General features: G+C 34.6%; 1 protein-coding gene across 5 annotated transcripts in view; it reads right to left on the bottom strand.

Moving 5' to 3' along the window:
- The window catches only part of EXOC1 (exocyst complex component 1), a 52,875-nt gene that overhangs the window by 1,968 nt on the left and 30,378 nt on the right, over positions 1 to 20,529 (bottom strand). For 2 of the 5 annotated variants that reach the window (XM_070372435.1, XM_005899050.3), the window contains 9 exons: positions 18,494 to 18,599; positions 14,107 to 14,151; positions 12,662 to 12,825; positions 11,989 to 12,096; positions 10,538 to 10,614; positions 9,791 to 10,019; positions 5,796 to 5,979; positions 3,296 to 3,495; positions 737 to 931 (listed from right to left, as the gene is read on the bottom strand). In XM_070372435.1, coding sequence (XP_070228536.1) covers positions 737 to 931; positions 3,296 to 3,495; positions 5,796 to 5,979; positions 9,791 to 10,019; positions 10,538 to 10,614; positions 11,989 to 12,096; positions 12,662 to 12,825; positions 14,107 to 14,151; positions 18,494 to 18,599 — 1,308 coding nt within the window. Of the gene's footprint in view, positions 1 to 736; positions 932 to 3,295; positions 3,496 to 5,795; positions 5,980 to 9,790; positions 10,020 to 10,537; positions 10,615 to 11,988; positions 12,097 to 12,661; positions 12,826 to 14,106; positions 14,152 to 17,435; positions 17,463 to 18,493; positions 18,600 to 20,529 lie in introns of all 5 variants that reach the window. The other 3 variants (XM_070372437.1, XM_070372438.1, XM_070372436.1) reach the window with 2 other exon arrangements.

Here is a 20,529-nt window from a genome sequence, read left to right as displayed (position 1 = left end):
CACAGTATTTCTTCCACTGGGAATGCCACTTCTACTTTATCTGTTAAGTTAGTATCTGACTTCCAGAGACTAACATAAATGCTTTCCTTCAGGAAGCCTTCCATGATGCTAAAGTCAGAGTAATTCTTACTCATTTCTAACTGAGGTTTAAATCTGACTCTATCATACATTAAGTATGGGATCATGGTCACATTACTCTACCTCTCTAAGCTCTGATTTTCACATGTATAAAATGGCAATGGAAATAATATTAGTGCCCACCTACAGAGTAGAGGTATTATTTCTGCTTTTCAAATAAGGAAACTGAGGCTCAGAGAGGTTAACTAACTTGCTCTAAACCAGGTAGCTTTACCTGGAGGCAGATTATGAACCCATATCTAGGCTCCTATGCTCAGAATCACTCCACCGTACCATACATCATTCCATTCCCTTACTACCCTCCAAAGTAAAACAAAACACAAAAAGTTAATGAAAAACCCATCCCCAAACAAAAGCAAAACAACTTAATGTCTCAAAACGATACAACAGAAATATAAAATACACAGAGATAGCCATATAAACTTGTATAAATATTCCTCTCTTCCTCACAATTTATTAATCTTGTCTGCATTTTATATGGCGCTTTTCTCCTGCACTAAAATTAGAAAATGTGTAGCATTTCTAGAGGAATATTTTGGGGGAAATAGATATATATAAGGATGTGCAATCTAGGTAGGTTAAAAGAACTAAAGCATACCTGAAGTAAGTTCTCCTCTTCACATAAATGTTTATCAACCTTCTTGTAGAGGTTATCGAGACCTTTTTTCACTTCTTTTCCAGGATACTCTTTAATAACTTTTCGGAGTTCTTGCTTGTTAAACGCAAGTTGATAGCTCACTTCCTCCTCTCTTATACCCTGTGCTACCCGAGCTTCAACACCTTCAAAGAAATGCTTCAAGGAAATGAAAAGAAACAATGGCTAAGAACAGCTCTCATTACCACTTAAATAAAAAAAAATCTGATTACAAAATAGTATATATTCACTGTGTAAAAATCAGTGTGTGAAAATATAAAGGATAAAATAATAATCAGCTATTATCAAGCTACTCAGAGATAAGCACTGTCAAAAGACTAGATTTCCCTCTAGTCTTTTGATGTGTGAGTATGAAAATGAGATTATAATTTTGTATGCTACATTTTTCATTTAATATTTTATGTTTTCCCCAAAGTATATATTTCAATGGCTGCATCATGTTCCATCCAATGACTATACTATGTTTATTCATTCCTCCAGTATTAAGTATTTAATATTTTTTACTTTTTTTCTTGAAGTTGGCAAAATCTATTCATCAAAAACAAAATCTATTATAAACACAGTTATAAATAACTTTCATACATAGGTATTTACCCACATTATTGATGACTGTCCAGCATAAATTTCTAGGACTATAATTCCTCAGTTGAGGAGTGTAATTGTTAAGTATTCTGGAGATTCTTCATATACACAAATTGCTTCCCAGGAAACTTCAATCACTTTATACTTCTGTCAGCAGTATATGAGACTATTTTATCTTATCATACTATCATCAGCATTATCATAATTAAAAAAAACCTTTGTCATTTTGAAAAGTAGGACTTTCCTGGCAGTCCAGTGGTTAAGACTCTGCCCTTCCAATGCAGACAGCATGAGTTGGATCCCCGGTGGAGAGACGGGAGGGGGAACTAAGATCCCACATGCCAAGTGGTGTAGCCAAAAAAAAAGTAAGAAAGGTTTGCATTTCATTTCAATATTCTTCAGCTAGAAATGAAGTTTATCTGCTTTTCATATGCTCAGTAAGTACATTCAGAACTCTTACCATTTCTATATTGGGATCTTAGTGGTTCCTGATTGATTTTAAAAAGGTCTTTTATATTAAGTATACTGACTATTGTGCTGTTATATTCTTCTCAGGTTGCCTTTTAAGTGTAATTTGTTTTTTAACATGCATATTGATTGGCAAGTCTTTACTTGAGTACAACAGGATTTAATACAAGTCAAATCCCCTCACTACTATTCTCTAAAATTTTCTTAGCAATTATTTATTTATTCTTCATTAAATTATTACATTTTTAATAATAATTTTTTAGACAAATCTGTTCTGGATATTTAAAAATTTTTTTCTACACAGATTGTTTTTATTTTTCTATACAGATTTTTAATTGGTTATTATAACATATAGGAAACAAATTGTTTTTTGATATATATATATATCTTGACTAGGTTAAAAAACCTATTTTACTTTACCAGATAAAATAACCTCAACATATTATATACAGGTAATTATAACCCTGAAGGCTTCCCAGGTGGCGCAGTCACAAAGACTCTGCCTGCAGATGCAGGAGACACAAGAAAAACGGATTCGATCCCTGGGTTGGTAAGATTCCCTGGAGGAGGAAATGGCAATCCACTCCAGTATGATTCTCTTTTTATATATCTTTATGTTTCCATCTTACTGCATTGGCTAGAGCTTCTATAACAATGTTAAATAATAAAGAATTTATCAATGTTTCTGCTTTAAATTTGATTTCAAAGGAAGTTCCTTTATGTTGCAGTTACGTTATCATGCAGGCTTTAGGTGTGAGACAGACCCTTTACCCTAAAGGAATATCTGTCTGTTCTTCAGTTTATAAGGCACTGGTTCTGCATTTGAATTGCTTGACAACAGATAGACAATTTTTATTTGCCTCTAATTTCAAAACATAGAAGATGACTAATCACACTGTGGACATAATTTGTTAGAAGGGTCCATTTAAGCTTCTACTATGTTGCAAAGTTCTCTAAAACTACCATTTCTCATGTTTAAAGATCAGATTTGCTCTGGGAAATGACAAATCAAGAAAGGAAGGATAAAGAAAAGGCAATGAATAAAACAATTTTTTATTTTCTTTATATCTTGATAGAGTTTTCAAAATCTTCATCTGAGCTAGGGATAAAGGTTAGCCATTTATGAGGTAAGAAATGGAAGACTGGTATAATGGAAAAGGCTAAATCTATGGTTAATCCCCCTGCTTTGCTAACCTTTTATTTACTTTCAGTTTCTTCATTTGTAAAACAAGGATAATGCTATCTTACCCCACATCATGGTTTACAAGAATTAAAAGAAATAATGTATATAAAACTCTAGCAGTGTCTGAGCAACTTCAGTATCTCAGTCCATCCTTCCTTATCCTCCTGCACCAATGAATGAGCAAACTTAAAACAAATGTCTGTTGTGTTACTCACATGTAAACACAGGTTCAAAACCAGGAAAAATATACTGAATGAAAATATGCTTACATTTAGTTTTTCAAGAGGTTGTCCTAAAGAGTATATGACATAAGACTGAAGGTGATCTGTGTATTTTTGTTTGGCTTCTTTTTTTTCAGCTTCTAGACATGAGATTTTCAAACGTGAAAGTGTTGCAAAAATATGGTGGAAGTTTTCCATCATGACTACATCCCTAGGGGTCTTCTGGCTTTCGTTTGCTACTTTCTCCACTAAAACAAAAATGCAAAAAAATATAACAATACCCTGGTATGAATATGACCACATTTAGCTATGGAAAAATTACATGATTTTTTTCATTTATAAGTTTAAGAAGTAAGCACATTTCTGGACTTAATCAAATAAAACATACTGTATTGAAGGATCAACCTAAACCTAAATAAAATATCATTCTAAAACAGTCATATATATACATATATGTATAAATTTAGATTCCTATTTCACATCTTTTAGCCAAACAAATTCTAAATTGTTCAGGTGCTTAAAATGTTAAAAGCAAATAAATGAATGCAATCTTAAGTATTAAGAAAAATAATCCTAATTAAAAAAATAATTCTGTGACAGTATGAACTCTCTAAGAATGGCCCAAAACTTAGAAGTCATAAAGAGAAAGATGAATAAACTTGACATATAATTTGGAAGCTCTTACACAGTAAAACATACCATAAGCAAAACTGATTTATATCCTTCTAGGTTAATGAAGGATAACAAGACTGATAATACTGAGAAATACTGGGTATCGAGGCAGATGTGATAGAAACTTTCACCAAATGCTCAAAGGACTAAACAGGTATAATCTTCCTGTGTGGTTATTTGGCAGAAACTCAACAGACAGACACAAAACTTTCGACCCAGTAATTATTTCTAGTAATTGATCCTAGGGAAATTATTGGACAATATACAGAAATACACAGAAAACTGGAAACAAACCAAATGCCTGGTAACAGAAGATTTGCTAAGTAAATAATGAAAGATGTAACTCTATGTAATCATTAAAAGTGATTATGGTTATCTACATTAGTAGACAAGGAAAGACACTAGAATCATAGAGTCTAGCAGGTTCCAAAACAGTGTGTAAGGTATGATAAAACATTTTAAAATTAGAGAACACACCGTATGTGCATATATACCAGGGAGAGAGATATACTGAAAAGTTTAGACAGGTAAAAATTAAATGTTACCTTTGTATGATGAGATTACAAATTACCTTTACTTTCTTCTTGATTTTTAAAGTCAGTTTGCTGATTTGGGGGGGTATGTAATGAGCATATACTACTTTATAATCAGACAAAGCAAAGCTACTTTGAATTTTAAAAGAAATATCAACTATATAAACATTCAATCATATAATTTATCATCTTTCCCCTAAATCTGTTTCCACCAAAAATGTATTATCTGTAACTGTTGAGATAATTCTATTTTTGTCATTTTTTTAGCTTTAAAAATTCCTGAATTGATGCAGTCAGATCATTTATTTCAAATTAAACACATCCACACTGTTTCTGTAACTTAACTGTATGATGTGACATAGATGATGAATTACACTATTTTAGCATTAATTTGGGCTTCCCTGGTAGCTCAGCTCAGAGAAGGCAATGGCACCCCACTCCAGTACTTCTGCCTGGAAAATCCCATGGACAGAGGAGCCTGGTGGGCTGCAGTTCATGGGGTCGCTGAGGGTCGGACAAGACTGAGCGACTTCACTTTCACTTTTCACTTTCATGCATTGGAGAGGGAAATGGCAACCCGCTCCGGTGTTCTTGCCTGGAGAATCCCAGGGATGGGGGAGCCTGGTGGGCTGCCGTCTACGGGGTCACACAGAGTCGGACACGACTGAAGTGACTGGTAAAGAATTGGCCTGCAATGCAGGAGACCCAGATTCAATTACTGGCTCGGAAAGATGCCCTGGAAAAGAGATAGGCTACCCATTTCAGTATTCTTGAGCTTCCCTGGTGGCTCAGATGGTAAAGAATCCACCTGCAATGTGGGAGACCTGGGTTTGATCCTGGGGTTGGGAAGATCCCCTGGCAGATTGCATTGCAACCCATTCCAATATTCTCGACTGGAAAATCCCATGGACAGAGGAGCCTGGTGGGCTATAGTCCATGGTGTTGCAAAGAGTCAGACATGACTGAGTGACTAAGCACACACACATACAGACATCACTGTTGATCATCTCGAGAAGACTCTTGCTAAAATGCAAATGTAATCCACGAGGTCATTTTTGTGTTTAAAAAATGAATTTAAAATTTACATAGTGATAGCCCATATGAACCCTAAAATATGAGTAGTTCCTGGTAAATACAAATGGGTTTTACATACTGTTTGATTTTCAAATTTAAGAAATCTTTAATTTCAGAAAACAAAAAAGACTATAGACTATGGAAAATAATGAACACATCTGTCCCCCAACTTCTAACTTAATCAGAAATAATGAAAACAACCAACCAAAAATACCAGAAATAAAGAAAACCACCACCAAAAACTTCTTCATAATGTAACAAAAGCTTACCATTAACAAATACTCCTCTGATAAGTTTAGTATATGCTTTATCTAGATCTCCACGACGCTCAGCATTTTTAAAGATTGATTCTGCAAGTCCAGCAAATTCTTCAAATTCAGCAACAAATGGGAGAATTCCTACTTTACTCTTCTTTGAGATCTTTACTTCTTCCATTTGCCTTATTTGGTTACTCTAAAGTTAGGCAGAAAACAAGGGAGAAAAATAGCTAAGCAACCTAGAAAGAACATACAATTAAAAGCAAATATATATACCACAAAGGCATGATGTAATACCTAGAACATTTTGGACATTTACTAATCAAAGATTAATACAATATGGATAACTAAGAAAAACTATTTCTAGAGATTAAAAAGTACATATATATTATTTAAGAAACTAAAATCAAGGAAAAAAATCCAAATTATTCAAAACAAAATGCACTCAAAGCTTGTGAACATCAGGTCTTTGTTTAAAGTAAAAACAACCAATGAACACTTCTACCATTTATAAAAGGTAAGTATATAGTGATTGCCCATTTTGGGGCAGAGCAGATACCAGAGCACACACAGGATCTCTCAAGATTATTTCTGGTTGGTGGCTATATAGTCAAGTTGAGAACCACAACCATTTCCAAATCTCAACAGCCTAAAATTCGTTTGGATAGAGAAGTTCTATATTTTGGGGGTATAAGAACAGAGAAGGAGAATAGGTATTTCTACTGTGGATTTGCATTATATAGTTTTCCATGTATCTATTAGTTGTTTACTCTAAATCTGTATAGCAAAGTACTTGTGTAAGATGGATACAAGTTACAAATAGACACATAGACAGAATAGACACTTTGGTTCAAAATAATCAATTACGATTCTGTGTACTTCCAGGGAATCTAGTTCTATCCCCAGTAAGAAGTACATTGCCAAAGTGTTGAATCATTTTCAACTCCTACCTAAAATTTCATTGTGCTGAGATTCTGGGGGTATAACCTGAAAACCATATGACATGTAGAGATTAGAAAAGTAATTGTTCTTTTGTTCAATATGGTATTGGAAGTCCTAGACAGAACAATCAGACAGGAAAAATAAATAAAAGGAATCCAAGTTGGACAAATAATTCTAAAACCTGTACGGAAACACAAAAGATCATAATAGCCAAAGCAAGCTCAGGAAAGAAGAACAAAATCAGAGGTATTATGCTCCCTGATTTCAAACTATACTACAAAGTTATAGTCATCAAACAATATGGTACTGGTACAAAAACAGACATGTAGATCAATGGAACAGAGTGCCCAGAAATAAACCCATCCTTCTATGGTTAATTAATCTACGACAAAAAAGGCAAGAATATACAATAAGGAAGAGACACCCACATCATATCATTTACAAAGGTTAAAGAGTACAAAACCACATCACTATAGTGTGAGGAATCCTAAAAAGAAAAGTAAATGCAGGTAAGAAATGCACTGGAGTGCAGTGTCCAGCCTGGTACTACTTGATATGTTTCTAATTTTATCTCTAGTTCTTGGTAGGCTAATCTTTTTAGCCCTGTTCCTTGAAGAACACTTTGGGCTTGGCCACCAGATGAAAGTACTAAATTCAGATGCTATCTATTCCACTTTCTGCAGTTGTCTGACATTCATTCTTTGGCTCAATACACACAGAACCATTCACTACTTTTTCAACGTATGCCTCAGGTCCAGATCTTGTCCCAAGTACCAAAACATGTAACACTTACTGAGCACACACAACTGACTGGACACTGTGAAAAGACTTGAGTTAAAATAAGAAACAGATTGATGACAACCAACAGAAGGAACCATCCTTCTCCCTTTAGTGACAAAAGGTAAATCTTTCAGCTGCTAAGTCACTTCAGTCGTGTCCGACTCTGTGCAACCCCATAGACGACAGCCCACCAGGCTCTCCCGTTCCTGGGATTCTCCAGGCAAGAACCCTGGAGTGGGTTGCCATTTCCTTCTCCAATGCATGAAAGTGAAAAGTGAAAGTGAAGTCGTTCAGTCGTACTCAACTCTTAGCAACCCCATGGACTGCAGCCTACCAGGCTCCTCCGTCCATGGGATTTTCCAGGCAAGAGTACTAGAGTGGGGTGCCATTGCCTTCTCCAAAATCTTTCAGGAATACATGCAATTTAGGAAAAAAAGATGACTTTATACCTTTGTCTAGGTTAATTTTACTAAATTTCTTCACTTCCCAGTTTTGAGAGTAACATGAATATTCTTCAGCAAACTATTATTACTACTGTTATTCCCTGGTAACTCAGATGGTAAAGCATCTGCCTACAATGTGGGAAACCTGGGTTCGATCCCTGGGTCGGGATGATCCTTTGGAGAAGGAAATGGCACCCCACTCCAGTACTGTTGCCTGGAAAATCCCATGGATGGAGGACCATGGTAGGCTACAGTCTATAGGGTCGCAAAGAGTCAGACACGACTGAGCGACCTCACTTTCACTACTGTCACCATCATCACCATTACAAGCGGTCAGTTACGAGCTCTTGTTCTGTACCAGGCAATGTGCTAAGCACTTCATCTGAACCCATGTCTACATCTACCTGACACTATTATATCTTACACTTTTAATAATTACATTCAACTGGATTGAGATATATTATATTCAAGTTTCATATAATAGTTTTATTTCACTGATAAGAGCAACAAAATCTTCATAGTCTAAAAATGTATAGTGTTCTCATGATTAGTGTCCTAGCTATTCTTATTCTATGTCACATGGGACTCAGTATCTTAGACTTTAGTAATTCTTTATGTTCCTTTTGGCTATCAGCTTACAATCAGACCTTACAGGTTTATCATCACTTCTGAAGAAAGCTGAGTAGGGAAGAGGATAAGTGGCCAAATTTCATAATATTTCAAATGCCAGTGTAATCATTTGGAGGGGAAGGAGGGTTAACAAGTCTGTTGAGGTGACATTTAAGTTTCTACGGATGGCTTTTAAACTTTCAGAAATCAGTAAATATTATTTTTAAAAAGTATAAAAGATGATGTGGATTTTAATTACCCTTAATATTTTTATTATTCTCTCATTATTCTATGGGCTTCCCTGGTGGCTCAGCTGGTAAAGAATCCGCCTGCAAAGAGAGAGACCTGGGTTCGATCCCTGAGTTGGGAAGATCCCCTGGAGGGAATGGCTACCCACTCCAGTATTCTTGCCTGGTTAATTCCATGGACAGAGGAGTTTGGCAAGCTACAGACCATGGAGTCACAAAGACTCAAACATGACTAAGCGACTTTCACTCACTCATTATTCTCTGGCTATTCAAGCACTGGATTTAATTTAGAGGTTACATAGTAGAATAATTCAGATGATAAATACCTACTTTCACATATTAATACTAAATATATTAGTAAAATGAAACTCTTTTTAGAACCTGGCCCAATCCTGTTCATATCTATGAGCTTACCAAAACCTAACAGAAAAAATAAAGTTAATGATTTTTTTCCTATTAGAAGGAGAAAAATGATAACTGCCAAAAGTTGTCATAAGAACAATTTATTCTTAAAGCAATATGACTAAAGCTATTAAACTAAAAAAAATACTTTAATCAACTTAAATAATCCAAATATTAATTATCCTATTGTAATATGTTAAAAGAAGAAAAACAATAAATTCAAGTTTCAGTTGTTTCATTAAATCTATGGTCACTAATCAGTCAACTGGGATTTCAGTTACTTAGTGGATCTCAAGTGTAACAACTGCTGCCTCTATGTCAGCTACTCCAGAACTTGCCATGATTCACAGTGTAGATGGGATACTACTTGGCACAGCACCATCCAACTAACCCTGCTCCTGTATATTGCAGCCAATACCTTGCTTCAAGGCTTGGGGGATATGAACAGTAGATCCCCTGGTGGAAAGCTGGAAATCTTTTAAATATATATATATATATATACATACGCACACACACACACACAGATATTTTACAATGGTTAAGAGTTCTAAGTTATTGGGGAAAAAAAAAAAACTCAACTTACAATACATTTGTCAAAGTTCCTTTTGACAGTCACCAAAACATTTCCCAATGTAGTACTCAGAAAAGAAGCAGGATCCACGTTTTGTGCAGTCCACACATGATGACTCATTTTGACTAGCATGTAAAGGGAGTTAAAGCTATCGATTTTGTCTCCTAATGCAATCAAGTTGTTCAGTTCTGGCTCAATGCAGCGAAATATTTTAATCATCATTTGGCGGATCATATCTTTCCTGTTCAGAAATACAAAACAGAAAAGTTATTACAAGCTTCAGGTGTATTCACCTTTAACTTTAATCCCCTCAGTATACACAAATGACTAAAATTTGATATTTCAACTAACACTGTCCAAATAGTTAATTATTCTAGAATGGTTTCCAATATAAACATATTTTTTTGAGGTTGCATTTTATCACTCAAAATAACGTTGTCCTTTGTAGAAATGGGTCCTGAAATGTGCTTTGTGATTTCTGAGAAATACACTACAATTCAAATGCTACTTCCTACCAGCAAACATCAAAATTGACTGCATTTGTGTGATTACAAGAGCAAAGAAAAGCCGAAGAGCCATAAATAGCACCAATTTTACTTCACTGAGATGTTCTGTAAGACACTGGGCACACAGATCGGTGCTCCGAGTGTTGTCAGTTATGGACAGAAATCTGGACTCCTCACTGGGCAGTATTCCTTTCTGCTCAATTGAAAGTTTATTTTTTTTTACAATAAATAACAGATAGTAACAAACACATACTCAGATGAAACAGGCAGTGGTGTGCCAGCATTATGTTGCCGTGACAAAGTTCCTCCATCTGTGTCCTCTGCTTCAGTCTGCAAAAATTATTCAGGTACTTTACATAATAAAAGACTAACAAATTGACGAGTTTAGTTTATATAGCAATAGCCTGCTCAGTCTTAAAATTCTTAGGAGAGAATATATTATGAGAAATAATGATTTTTAAAGGTAGTATTATCAATGAAATTATATAATTTAATATGTTGTTTCAGAATGTTCAGGAAAAGCTTTGTTTTTAGATTTTACCCGAGAATGAGAAGTTGTGTTTGTGTGTGAGCACATTTCGGGGGGGGGGGGAGGGGGGTGGGAGAGAAAGGTAGAGGAGACTCAGAGGGAGTGTAGGAATGAGAGGGCAACTTAATAAAGAGCTGAAAACATCTAGGAACGTGTTCAAGGGAGAATTTTGAAAATTAAAATCATTCTAATAAAACTCGAGCATAAAAAATGCTGCCAGAAGTTCTTATAGAAACTAACAAATTTACTAGCAATACCATCTATAAGAACAAATCCCTTAACCATTTGAAAGACTTAATTTCTCAGTCATTTGAGGACTGTTTTTATATGTTGGTTCTTTTAAAGATCATCTTAATTTTTAAAAAACCACTCGATTTGCATTGTGCTTTTAAGTTCTTTAAAATACTCTAGCAAATGTCTCATTTTATTTTCTTACATTATGCTACCAGAGAGCCATGTTCAATAGGCATTATTATACCCATTACACAGATGAGGAAAAATAGGGATTAAATAATTAGTTTAAGGTCTCATAGTAAGAAAGCCGTAAGAAAGATTCTGATTTGAGGCCTCACCATTTTTTTCTTTCTTGCTTTCATTTATTTTTTTAAGACCACGGGGGCTTCCCTGGTGGCTCAGCGGTAAAGAAATCTGCCTGCCAATGCAGGAGCCACGGGTTCAATTCCTGGGTTGGGAAGATCCCCTGGTGAAGGAACTGGCAATCCACTCTAGTATTCTTGCCTGGGAAATCCCATGGATAGAGAAACCTGGTGGGCTATATAGTCCACGGGGTCGCAAACAGTTGGACACAACTTAGCGACTAAATAACAACAAATATACATTAAAACATAATTTTTTAATTTTTTAAATTCTATTTACTTTTTCTTGATCACTAAAACAATACATTCGCTCTTTAAAAATATATTTTGCCAAGTAAACTTAGACATTTCCCCCACTCATCAATTTGGAGAATGTTTAGGCCTAAGATAGTCTAGAATATTAGATTAGATGCCCAAACCCTATCCCTTTTTTTATTATCTTGTATGATAAAAATTATTTTAAATATCCTTACAATGTAAATGTTTTCTGTTCTGATATTGAAATTATGACAACATATTGATTAAGCTAATTATGATACAGAGCATAAATATGAGCTAATAAATAAATGTCACCCATACCACAGTTCCAGGCATACTCTGATGTTGCTGTAGTTTGAAAAATTTACTTATGAAGTCTTGTTCTGCCAGACACAGGGGCTCCAGTTCACTCAGTACCTGTTCAAAGATCTGAAGAAAACCAAAATGATCCTACAAAGAACTGAACAAAATGCTTAAAATAACATTCCCCATTTACTTTTCTCCAGCAACCAGGGAAGCTTTATCTATAATCTTAATGGAATCCCCCAAACAAATACTTCCAAGATTGACAGGACAACGCAGTATTAATGAGGCATAACAGGGTCAGAACATACCTAAAACAAAACTGACAACAATTATTCACTTGGAATCTGAAAAGAGGAACATAGAGATAAAACTATTTATAAACAATTTAGCTTCATAAAAGTTGTTTCCTCTTTGTAGTCACTCAAATAACTGGATTGACAATGCAAGCTCTTTATGATTTATAACAAATTTTAATAAAGCTGTTATGTCATTTAATTGATGAATCACATTTCAGTTGCCATTTGACCAGTATTTTTTTTTTTTTTTTTAGATTCAGAAATGGAAAGTAAGACATGGATAATTAAAAGAGTCAATATAGCCCAAATCTTTTAACACAATGAAAGCAATAACAAACTGGTGCTAGAAAACTGACAGTAATGTTTAAGAAACATGTGTTATTTTATTTTACCTTATCAAATTTGGTTCTGTCTGCAACATCGAGATCAGAGGCTGACATGTTTCCCATATCCAACAAGGAAGATGACTGCGATCTGCGATTCCCTGAACTCTGAACACTGAGTTTATTTAGACTAGAAGTAGATCCAGTTAATTTCCCGGAACTTCCATGAAGACCTAAGAAATGATAAAACTTTAAAAGTTGTGACCTTCATGAATAAAAGATCCATGGCATAAATCAGGGCTCTCTTCTACTGTCCTGGTCTTCCAGGGCTCATATTAGTTAGGGCACAACTCTACCATATGAAAAGGATGTAGAGTGTCTTTCTCTTTCACTAAGATTTGTGTTCTACTTCTGAGCATATGTAAAGATAGGTGAAATCATACAGAATCACAGAATAAGACTGAAAGGGATCTTAAAGATCACACTGTACCCTGCCCAGTCTCATTACAGTTGCCTGATGATTTTTCTAAAGTAGATGAGGATTTCTTTTCCACTCAGAAGATATGACTATGGATGAAAGTCACTGATCCCCTAGAATACTAGCTAACATGATGATTGTATTTCTAGAAAAAAACTGCCATATTCCAATGTTATTTGCCTCTACATTAAATCAACATATTAGGCTGAACCATATGAAACTACCAACACTCAATTATTTTTGCCCTACTAAAAATGTCAATTACACATGACTCAATACATTCCTGAACTCAGACACTTGTTTTTTCAGCAAGTGAACTGATTAAAGTTCTTTTAAAAACTAAACAAAATGAAAAGAAAAAAAAAAAAAAAAAACCCTGAATATTTGTTGTATTTAAAATACAACTAAAATATAACACATACGGTATTAACTATATTAATAAGGGACATCTGAGTTTAGGTATAAACACAGGTATCCATAATAGCCATGAGGAAAAATGAGAACAATATGTCTGGACAATATCCTACATACATCAAATAATTAAAGGATTTTATTTTTACAAGCAAATGTGATATTTTTATTCAGAATTAAATTTAAACAGTAAAACATTTTTATTCTTCTTGACTATTTCTCAGCTAACCTGTATTATTTGCTAATGGTCAGAAGGGACAAATAATAAAATAAGTGATAAAAAATATGATATATAGTTAGTTAGAGACAAACTTTGGCTTCATTATGCAAAATCTGACCACACATACAAGAAATTTTATAGTTTCTAAACACAGCCTGAAAACAAAAGTATAATGGTTAAGACTTTATATAAATTTCTGACTACCCACCATACATGTTTAACCATATTACATATTTCTTGGATGTAGTCATACCACTTCCTTTCTGTTGGTTTTCTTTCATCAATACCTGGCAACCCAGAGCAATCAATATTTCTGGTGTAACTTTTTTCAAGATAAGTAACTAATTTCTAGACATTAAACAAACATGCATTGAGAATACCTACTAATACACTAAGCATACTCACTCTCTGTTTCCTGTTTGACAGCACTTTCTTTTCGAGGCAGTGTAGCTGTGATGGATTAGGTTGCAAGCATCAAAGACAAAGACAAGTTAATAAACTGCAATTTGCACAAACCATGCACAAGAGGAAGTTAAAGCTCTAGTTTAAAAGACACATGCAAAGAACCATGAGCATCAAGTAACGAGAGATGCAACGTATGTTTAGTTGGTCAGCTACTGCTTGAGAAATTACATGAGAGAAAAGACTTTACTAGTCTTTTAATGTACTATTTTATGCAAATATTCAGGTAAAAATATCTACATTTGTAAACCTCCCCCACACTTTTAAATGATGTTTTTAAATCTCCTAAGCTGATGTACTTAAATTTAAAGACTATACTTGCAAGTTCTGATTTCTGAAGAAAACAGAGTTCAAGTAAATAATTTAATACAGTGAAAATTTAGTAGAATGAAGTTGCACATTTAAACATTAAATGCATTAACAATCCTGTATTCACTGAAAGCTCTTGGAAGGAATCTCCACTGTACTAAATAATTTTATACTCCCTCTGATAAAAAAATTATGAGTGGGGTTTTAAAACCATTTTAGGATAATAAGCTAAACTATTTAGTAACTTAACTGGCTCTGTGAACACAGAATAAAACATATGTATCAAAATACTAATTATTGGGAGATGGGTAGGTAGAAGGGTAAAGCTGAGCCAACAGGTCTAATGTGGGAACTGGAGCTCTTTCAGAGTCATCTGGTATTTCCTTTATCTAAAACCTCTCTTTAGTATTTGTTAGATCAATTGTAGAGATCATCTTGTGAAACATTCTAAACCCAAATGAGAAGCTAATTTGAAAGGCAAAGAAAGAAATTACAGAATAAAACAGAAAATTAATGAATATAACTCTAGAAATATTTAAGAAATAGAAAACAATGTGTCAACTCCTGCCAAACAGGGATAGTGATAGCTGCTATCGCTAGGCAAAAGCTCGAGTATAAACTACTAATTTGCCACAGCAAAAAACATGTAAATCTTCCCAGCCTTGTCTGCCTGAAGTTTAAAGGAATATGAAATGATAAGGCTGGACATTACAGCGACCAGTAGGGAGGGATGCGCTGGAGCCACTAGCTGGTCAATCTGAACAGTACCTTCTGGTGGCCTTAAGGTGTCACTCTACTAAGCTCACCAGTTTCAGAGCAAAGCCTAATGCTGCATATATTTTTCTTTTTTAAAGTAGTTAATAAATACTACTAGTGCCCTATTTGGACTCATAAAAAAGTCTGTATTATTTATCAGCAAGAAGTAACAATATTCCAATAAATTTTAAATATCCTTAAACAATTTCTGCTAGAGTATAAGCATCAAGAGGGTAGGGTCTTTGCTTATGCTGCATTCTCAGTACCGAGCAGTGCTTATCATATAATGCTATGCTATGCTAAGTCACTTCAGTTGTGTCCGACTCTGTGTGACCCCATAGACAGCAGCCCACCAGCCTCCCCCGTCCCTGGGATTCTCCAGGCAAGAACACTGGAGTGGGTTGCCATTTTCCTCTCCAATGCATGAAAGTGAAAAGTGAAAGTGAAGTCCTCAGTCGTGTCCGACTCGTAGAGACCCCATGGACTGCAGCCTACCAGGCTCCTCCATCCATGGGATTTTCCAGGCAAGAATACTGGAGTGGGGTGCCATTGCCTTCTCCGGCTTATCATATAATAGGTAATTAATAAATATTTACTGAATGAATCTTCCAGTCAGGACTGAATTTAGTCTTGTGTTCAAGACTCTCTTTGGAATCAACAAGATTTCTTAATTTAGTGGAGAAACACTGAAAAAAAAAGTTTCTGGCATATCATTTTTTAAGTTTTGGGTTAATAAAGATAAGGAAGTTATTATGTAAATGGGCTCAACTAACACATGTGTGTCTTATCTTAGTAGTAGAAAGAAAAAAATGAGCGATTTAAAAAATTATTACTAAATATCCTTTGCCTGTCTTTTCATTAAGTACATCTGAGGAGCACAAAAGAAAAAACACCAAAGTATCAATCTTGGGGGGACAATCTCACACCTCTGAAGATATCAGGGTAAACCTTCAGATCTAAAAAAGGCAAAGACTTTATAAAAACCTTACCACAAAGAAAAAGTAGTTTACTGGCATTTTAACATTATTTTAAATTATCTGAACTAAGTAAATGTTAAAGACTTGAGTAAAGAATGGTTCAAAAAGAGAGAATTCCCCTAAATCTCTACGATTATATTTTGTCTACACAATTTCCTTTTGTAAAACACATTCAATCTGACTTTCTATTCTTATTAGTATCTACGATGCAGCGTTTTCAGAGCAAGGAAAAAACAAAACAAATTTAAATTTTATTCATAATTACTTAATTTTGATCCACTGAAAAGTTATCTTCCCCAAATTTTAGGTTTCCCTTTTAATTGTAATTACTATTAAGAACTGATTTAAACATAATTTGAATCCTTGAAAAGGTATCTTTAAAAAGTTTACATTCTACCTATTTAGAACTTCTGAAGTCATTTGTATTTACTTGAAATTTATTTTTAAATGTTGACCAACAAGTTACATTTTCAAAGATGAACAAAATAGTTTTTATCCTCTGAATTCTGTTTATTATTTAGTTTTTCTTTTCTTGTAACTGATAACATCAAAGTAATAGAAACTGTAATTTTTTGGTTACTCTCCTATTCCTTATTGCTTAATAGATACATACAAGAGATGTAATTTTAACCCTGTTTTAAAAGTATCTTCTAAACTTGTCTTAGGTTAATTAAAATTTTTTTAACAAGATAATTTAAGAACTTCAAGGGATAAGAAAAAAAATCAAGGTTTTAGGTTAATGCAATGATACCATTAAGATACTATTGTACTTGATTTAAATTATATTTCAATTATGTCATTTATCTCAATGAGAATCTTAGGCTTGATAAATTAATATTATGATAGTGGCCATTAATAACCTCCCAAGGAGGTAGTTTTAGAAAGATTTCCCTTTTATTGCAGTAACAAGTGATGACAAATATACTAAATGAAAACATTAAACACGTAACTGTATTAATATGTTGTTTACTAAAAAGAAAAATTGATTTAACATATCCATGGTGAAACATTAACAAGGATATAAACACACTGTTTAAGAACAATTAACCTTTAGGATGAGTTAGCATTTCTGTTTCCAAAAGCCTATTGTCCCAATATTTTTATCAGTATCTTTACCAAAGTATAATACACAGATTCAAACCATTTAAAAAATCTGAACTAGTATCACCAATATATTAGTGTTGTATTAAAAAAAAAAAACCACAAACCAGTGAATCACAAAATAATTACCCACTACTAAAGATAGTCTTCTTTGTCCTAAAGAAAAGAATGGAAAGATGAACTATCAATTTCAATCAGGGCACAGGCTCCTTTCAACAAGCAAATGCTAAACTCATGGTTCTAAAGGGGAACTATGCAGACACAGAGGACACACTGTAGCCCTTTAAGGCCAGGTTTTGACTCCAATAGGCACAGAACTCCATCCAAAAAGAAGTCCAGAGATGGGTACATGCAAGAGCAGAATGTGGCCTCGGCAAATCATTTCCTTGCAACTTGATACTTTCACTGGTTATCCTTTTAAATCAAGTTTTTTGTTTATTTAACATATTTAGAAGCAACAAAAAAACTTCTTGTTTCAAAAATAACTCTTCAGAAAAATAAAGTATAATTACAGGAGAAACTTTGGTGACATTTGTATAGCCCCTTCACAGGGGAGAAAACACTTAGAAACTTTCTTTTTGATTCAAAATAGCCAGTGAGAAGTAAGAAGCTAGGAATCACTTTCACCTCCTTGTGGAGTGCAATGACTTAAGAGATCACAGACTTGCCTCCAACTGTTATAAAAGGTCTTTTAGGAAATCAGAAACTGAACTTTCAACATATGTCTCTTAATCTAGTACTTTCTCTACCAGACTGCACTTCATTTTCTGGCCAACTGCTTCTTCTGTGACTATATACAGTTGTCCCTGGTATCTGTGCAGGGTTGGTTCCAGCACCTGTCGTGGATATCAAGATCCATGGACGCTCAAGTCCCATAGGTGGTCCTCCACATTTACGGGTTCCGCATCTGCGGATATGAGGTGCACTGTACTTTTATGAGACATGGCATGTATTTACAATTGCTGTCAAATTCACATACTGCAGAATTTTAATCAGTAAAAGTAACTATTTAGAGACATACTTTTTCCATGAAAAACCTATAAACCAATGCATTAGATTTATTCTTTTACTAATTCTATTGTATCTCCTTCCATCTTGTCTAAAAAGTCTTAAAATTATTTGTCACAAATAAAGCAATTTTTAATAGAATAGAAAACAAACAAGGGGACTGAGATGCCTAAGCTTACCAAACTTCTTGCTTTCTTTAGTTGTGCCAGTCATCTTGATCTTTGCAACTTCAAAGAAATCTTTAATTTCTCTCTCATAGAGTCGTGATAAATAATCCATGTAATTCTTAAAAGTGAAAACAACACATACTCATTAATAAAACAAATATGACAATTTCCATTTCTCAATCCCCCCATATCCTTTGTGCTTATTTTGAATTTGTGGTCTTAAAATATTTGATGCATTTCAGAGGACATAAGAAGGCTATTTTCCATCTTTTAAAAAACTGAACTGGCATCATAATATTAACAATTTATAAAAATATGAAGTTGAATAATCAAACTCACATTTTCACTTTTATACATTCAGTTCAGTTCAATTGCTCAGTCATGTCCAACTCTTTGCAACCCCATGGACTGCAGCACGCCAGGCTTCCCTGTCCATCACCAACTCCCAAAGCCTGCTCAAATTCATGTCCATTGAGTTGGTGAGGCCATCCAACCATCTCATCTTCCGTCGTCCCCTTCTCCTCCCACCTTCAATCTTTCCCAGCATCAGGGTCTTTTCCAGTGAGTCACTTCTTCGCATCAGGTGGCCAAAATATTGGGAGTTTCAGTTTTAGCATCAGTCCTTCTGATGAATATTCAGGACTGATTTCCTTTAGGATTGACTGGTTGGATCTACTTGCTGTCCAAGGGACTCTCAAGAGTCTTCTCCAACACCACACTTCAAAAGCATCAATTCTTTGGTGATCAGCTTTCTTTATAGTCCAATTCTCACATCTGTACACGACTATTGGAAAAACCATACCTTTGACTAGATGGACCTTTGTTGGCAAAGTAATGTCTCAGTTTTTTAATAGGCTGTCTAGGTTGGTCATAGCTTTTCTCTCAAGGAGCAAGCCTCTTTTAATTTCATGGCTGCAGTCACCATCTGGAGTGATTTTAGAGCCCCCCCAAAAATAAAGTCTCTCACTGTTTCCACTGTCTCCCCATCTATTTGCCATGAAGTGATGGGACTGGATGCCACGATCTTAGTTTTCTGAATATTGAGTTTTAAGCCAAATTTTTCACTCTCTTCTTTCACGTTCATCAAGAGGCTCTTTAGTTTTTCTTTGCTTTCTGCCATAAGGATGGTGTCATCTGCATATCTGAGGTTATTGATATTTCTCCCAGCAATCCTGATTCCAGCTTGTGTTTCATCCAGCCCGGCATTTTACATGATGTACTCTGCATATAAGTTAAATAAGCTGGGTGACAATATACAACCTTGACATACTCCTTTCCTGATTTGGAACCAGTCTGTCGTTCCATGTCCAGTTCTAACTGTTGCTTCTTGACCTGCATACAGATTTCTCAGGAGGCAAATAAGGTGGTCTGCTATTCCTATCTCTTGAAGAATTTTCCACAGTTTGTGGTGAGCCACACAGTCAAAGGCTTTGGCGTAGTCAATAAAGCAGCATTAGATGTTTTTCTGAACTCTCTTGTTTTTTCAATGATCCAATGGTAATTTACACATTACCTTTCATGTATTTTAAATATAGCTGCATTCATACTATATAGGGTATTTGGGTCAGCACAATCAGGCTTTTCCAGTGTCATACACTAATGACTGCACAGTATTACGCTCTGTTGATGTTCTCAATTTAGTAAACCATCCTCCTAATATAGACTACTTAAGTGGTTTCGATGTTTTGCTGTGATGGACAATGTTACAATAAGCTTTTCATCTCTAATGAACTGCTTCCTTGGAATAATTTCCTAAGGGTAAAATTACAGTGCCAAAGAGTAAGGGATCTTTTAACTCTTCCTCCATGTTGCCATGCTGTTTTAAAAATTATTATACCAACAGACAGTATCAATGACATTGAAGCAGTACACTGAGTTTTACCATACCTTGCCAGCATGGGGTATTAAATTAACCCAAAATAGGTTACTTTCATAAGAATTTAATTACTACATCTTACAGTTTTCATAATCAAATAATTTATTTTTAAAAAACAAAATTTATTCTAGTTCAAATGAAAACATCTATTATTTAATAGGCAAACTCATTC

Source organism: Bos mutus, chromosome 6, assembly GCF_027580195.1.
Source record: "Bos mutus isolate GX-2022 chromosome 6, NWIPB_WYAK_1.1, whole genome shotgun sequence".
Lineage (NCBI taxonomy): Eukaryota > Metazoa > Chordata > Mammalia > Artiodactyla > Bovidae > Bos > Bos mutus.
The sequence above is the reverse complement of the archived record's forward strand: the minus strand, read 5'-3'. Positions and strand labels throughout refer to the sequence as shown.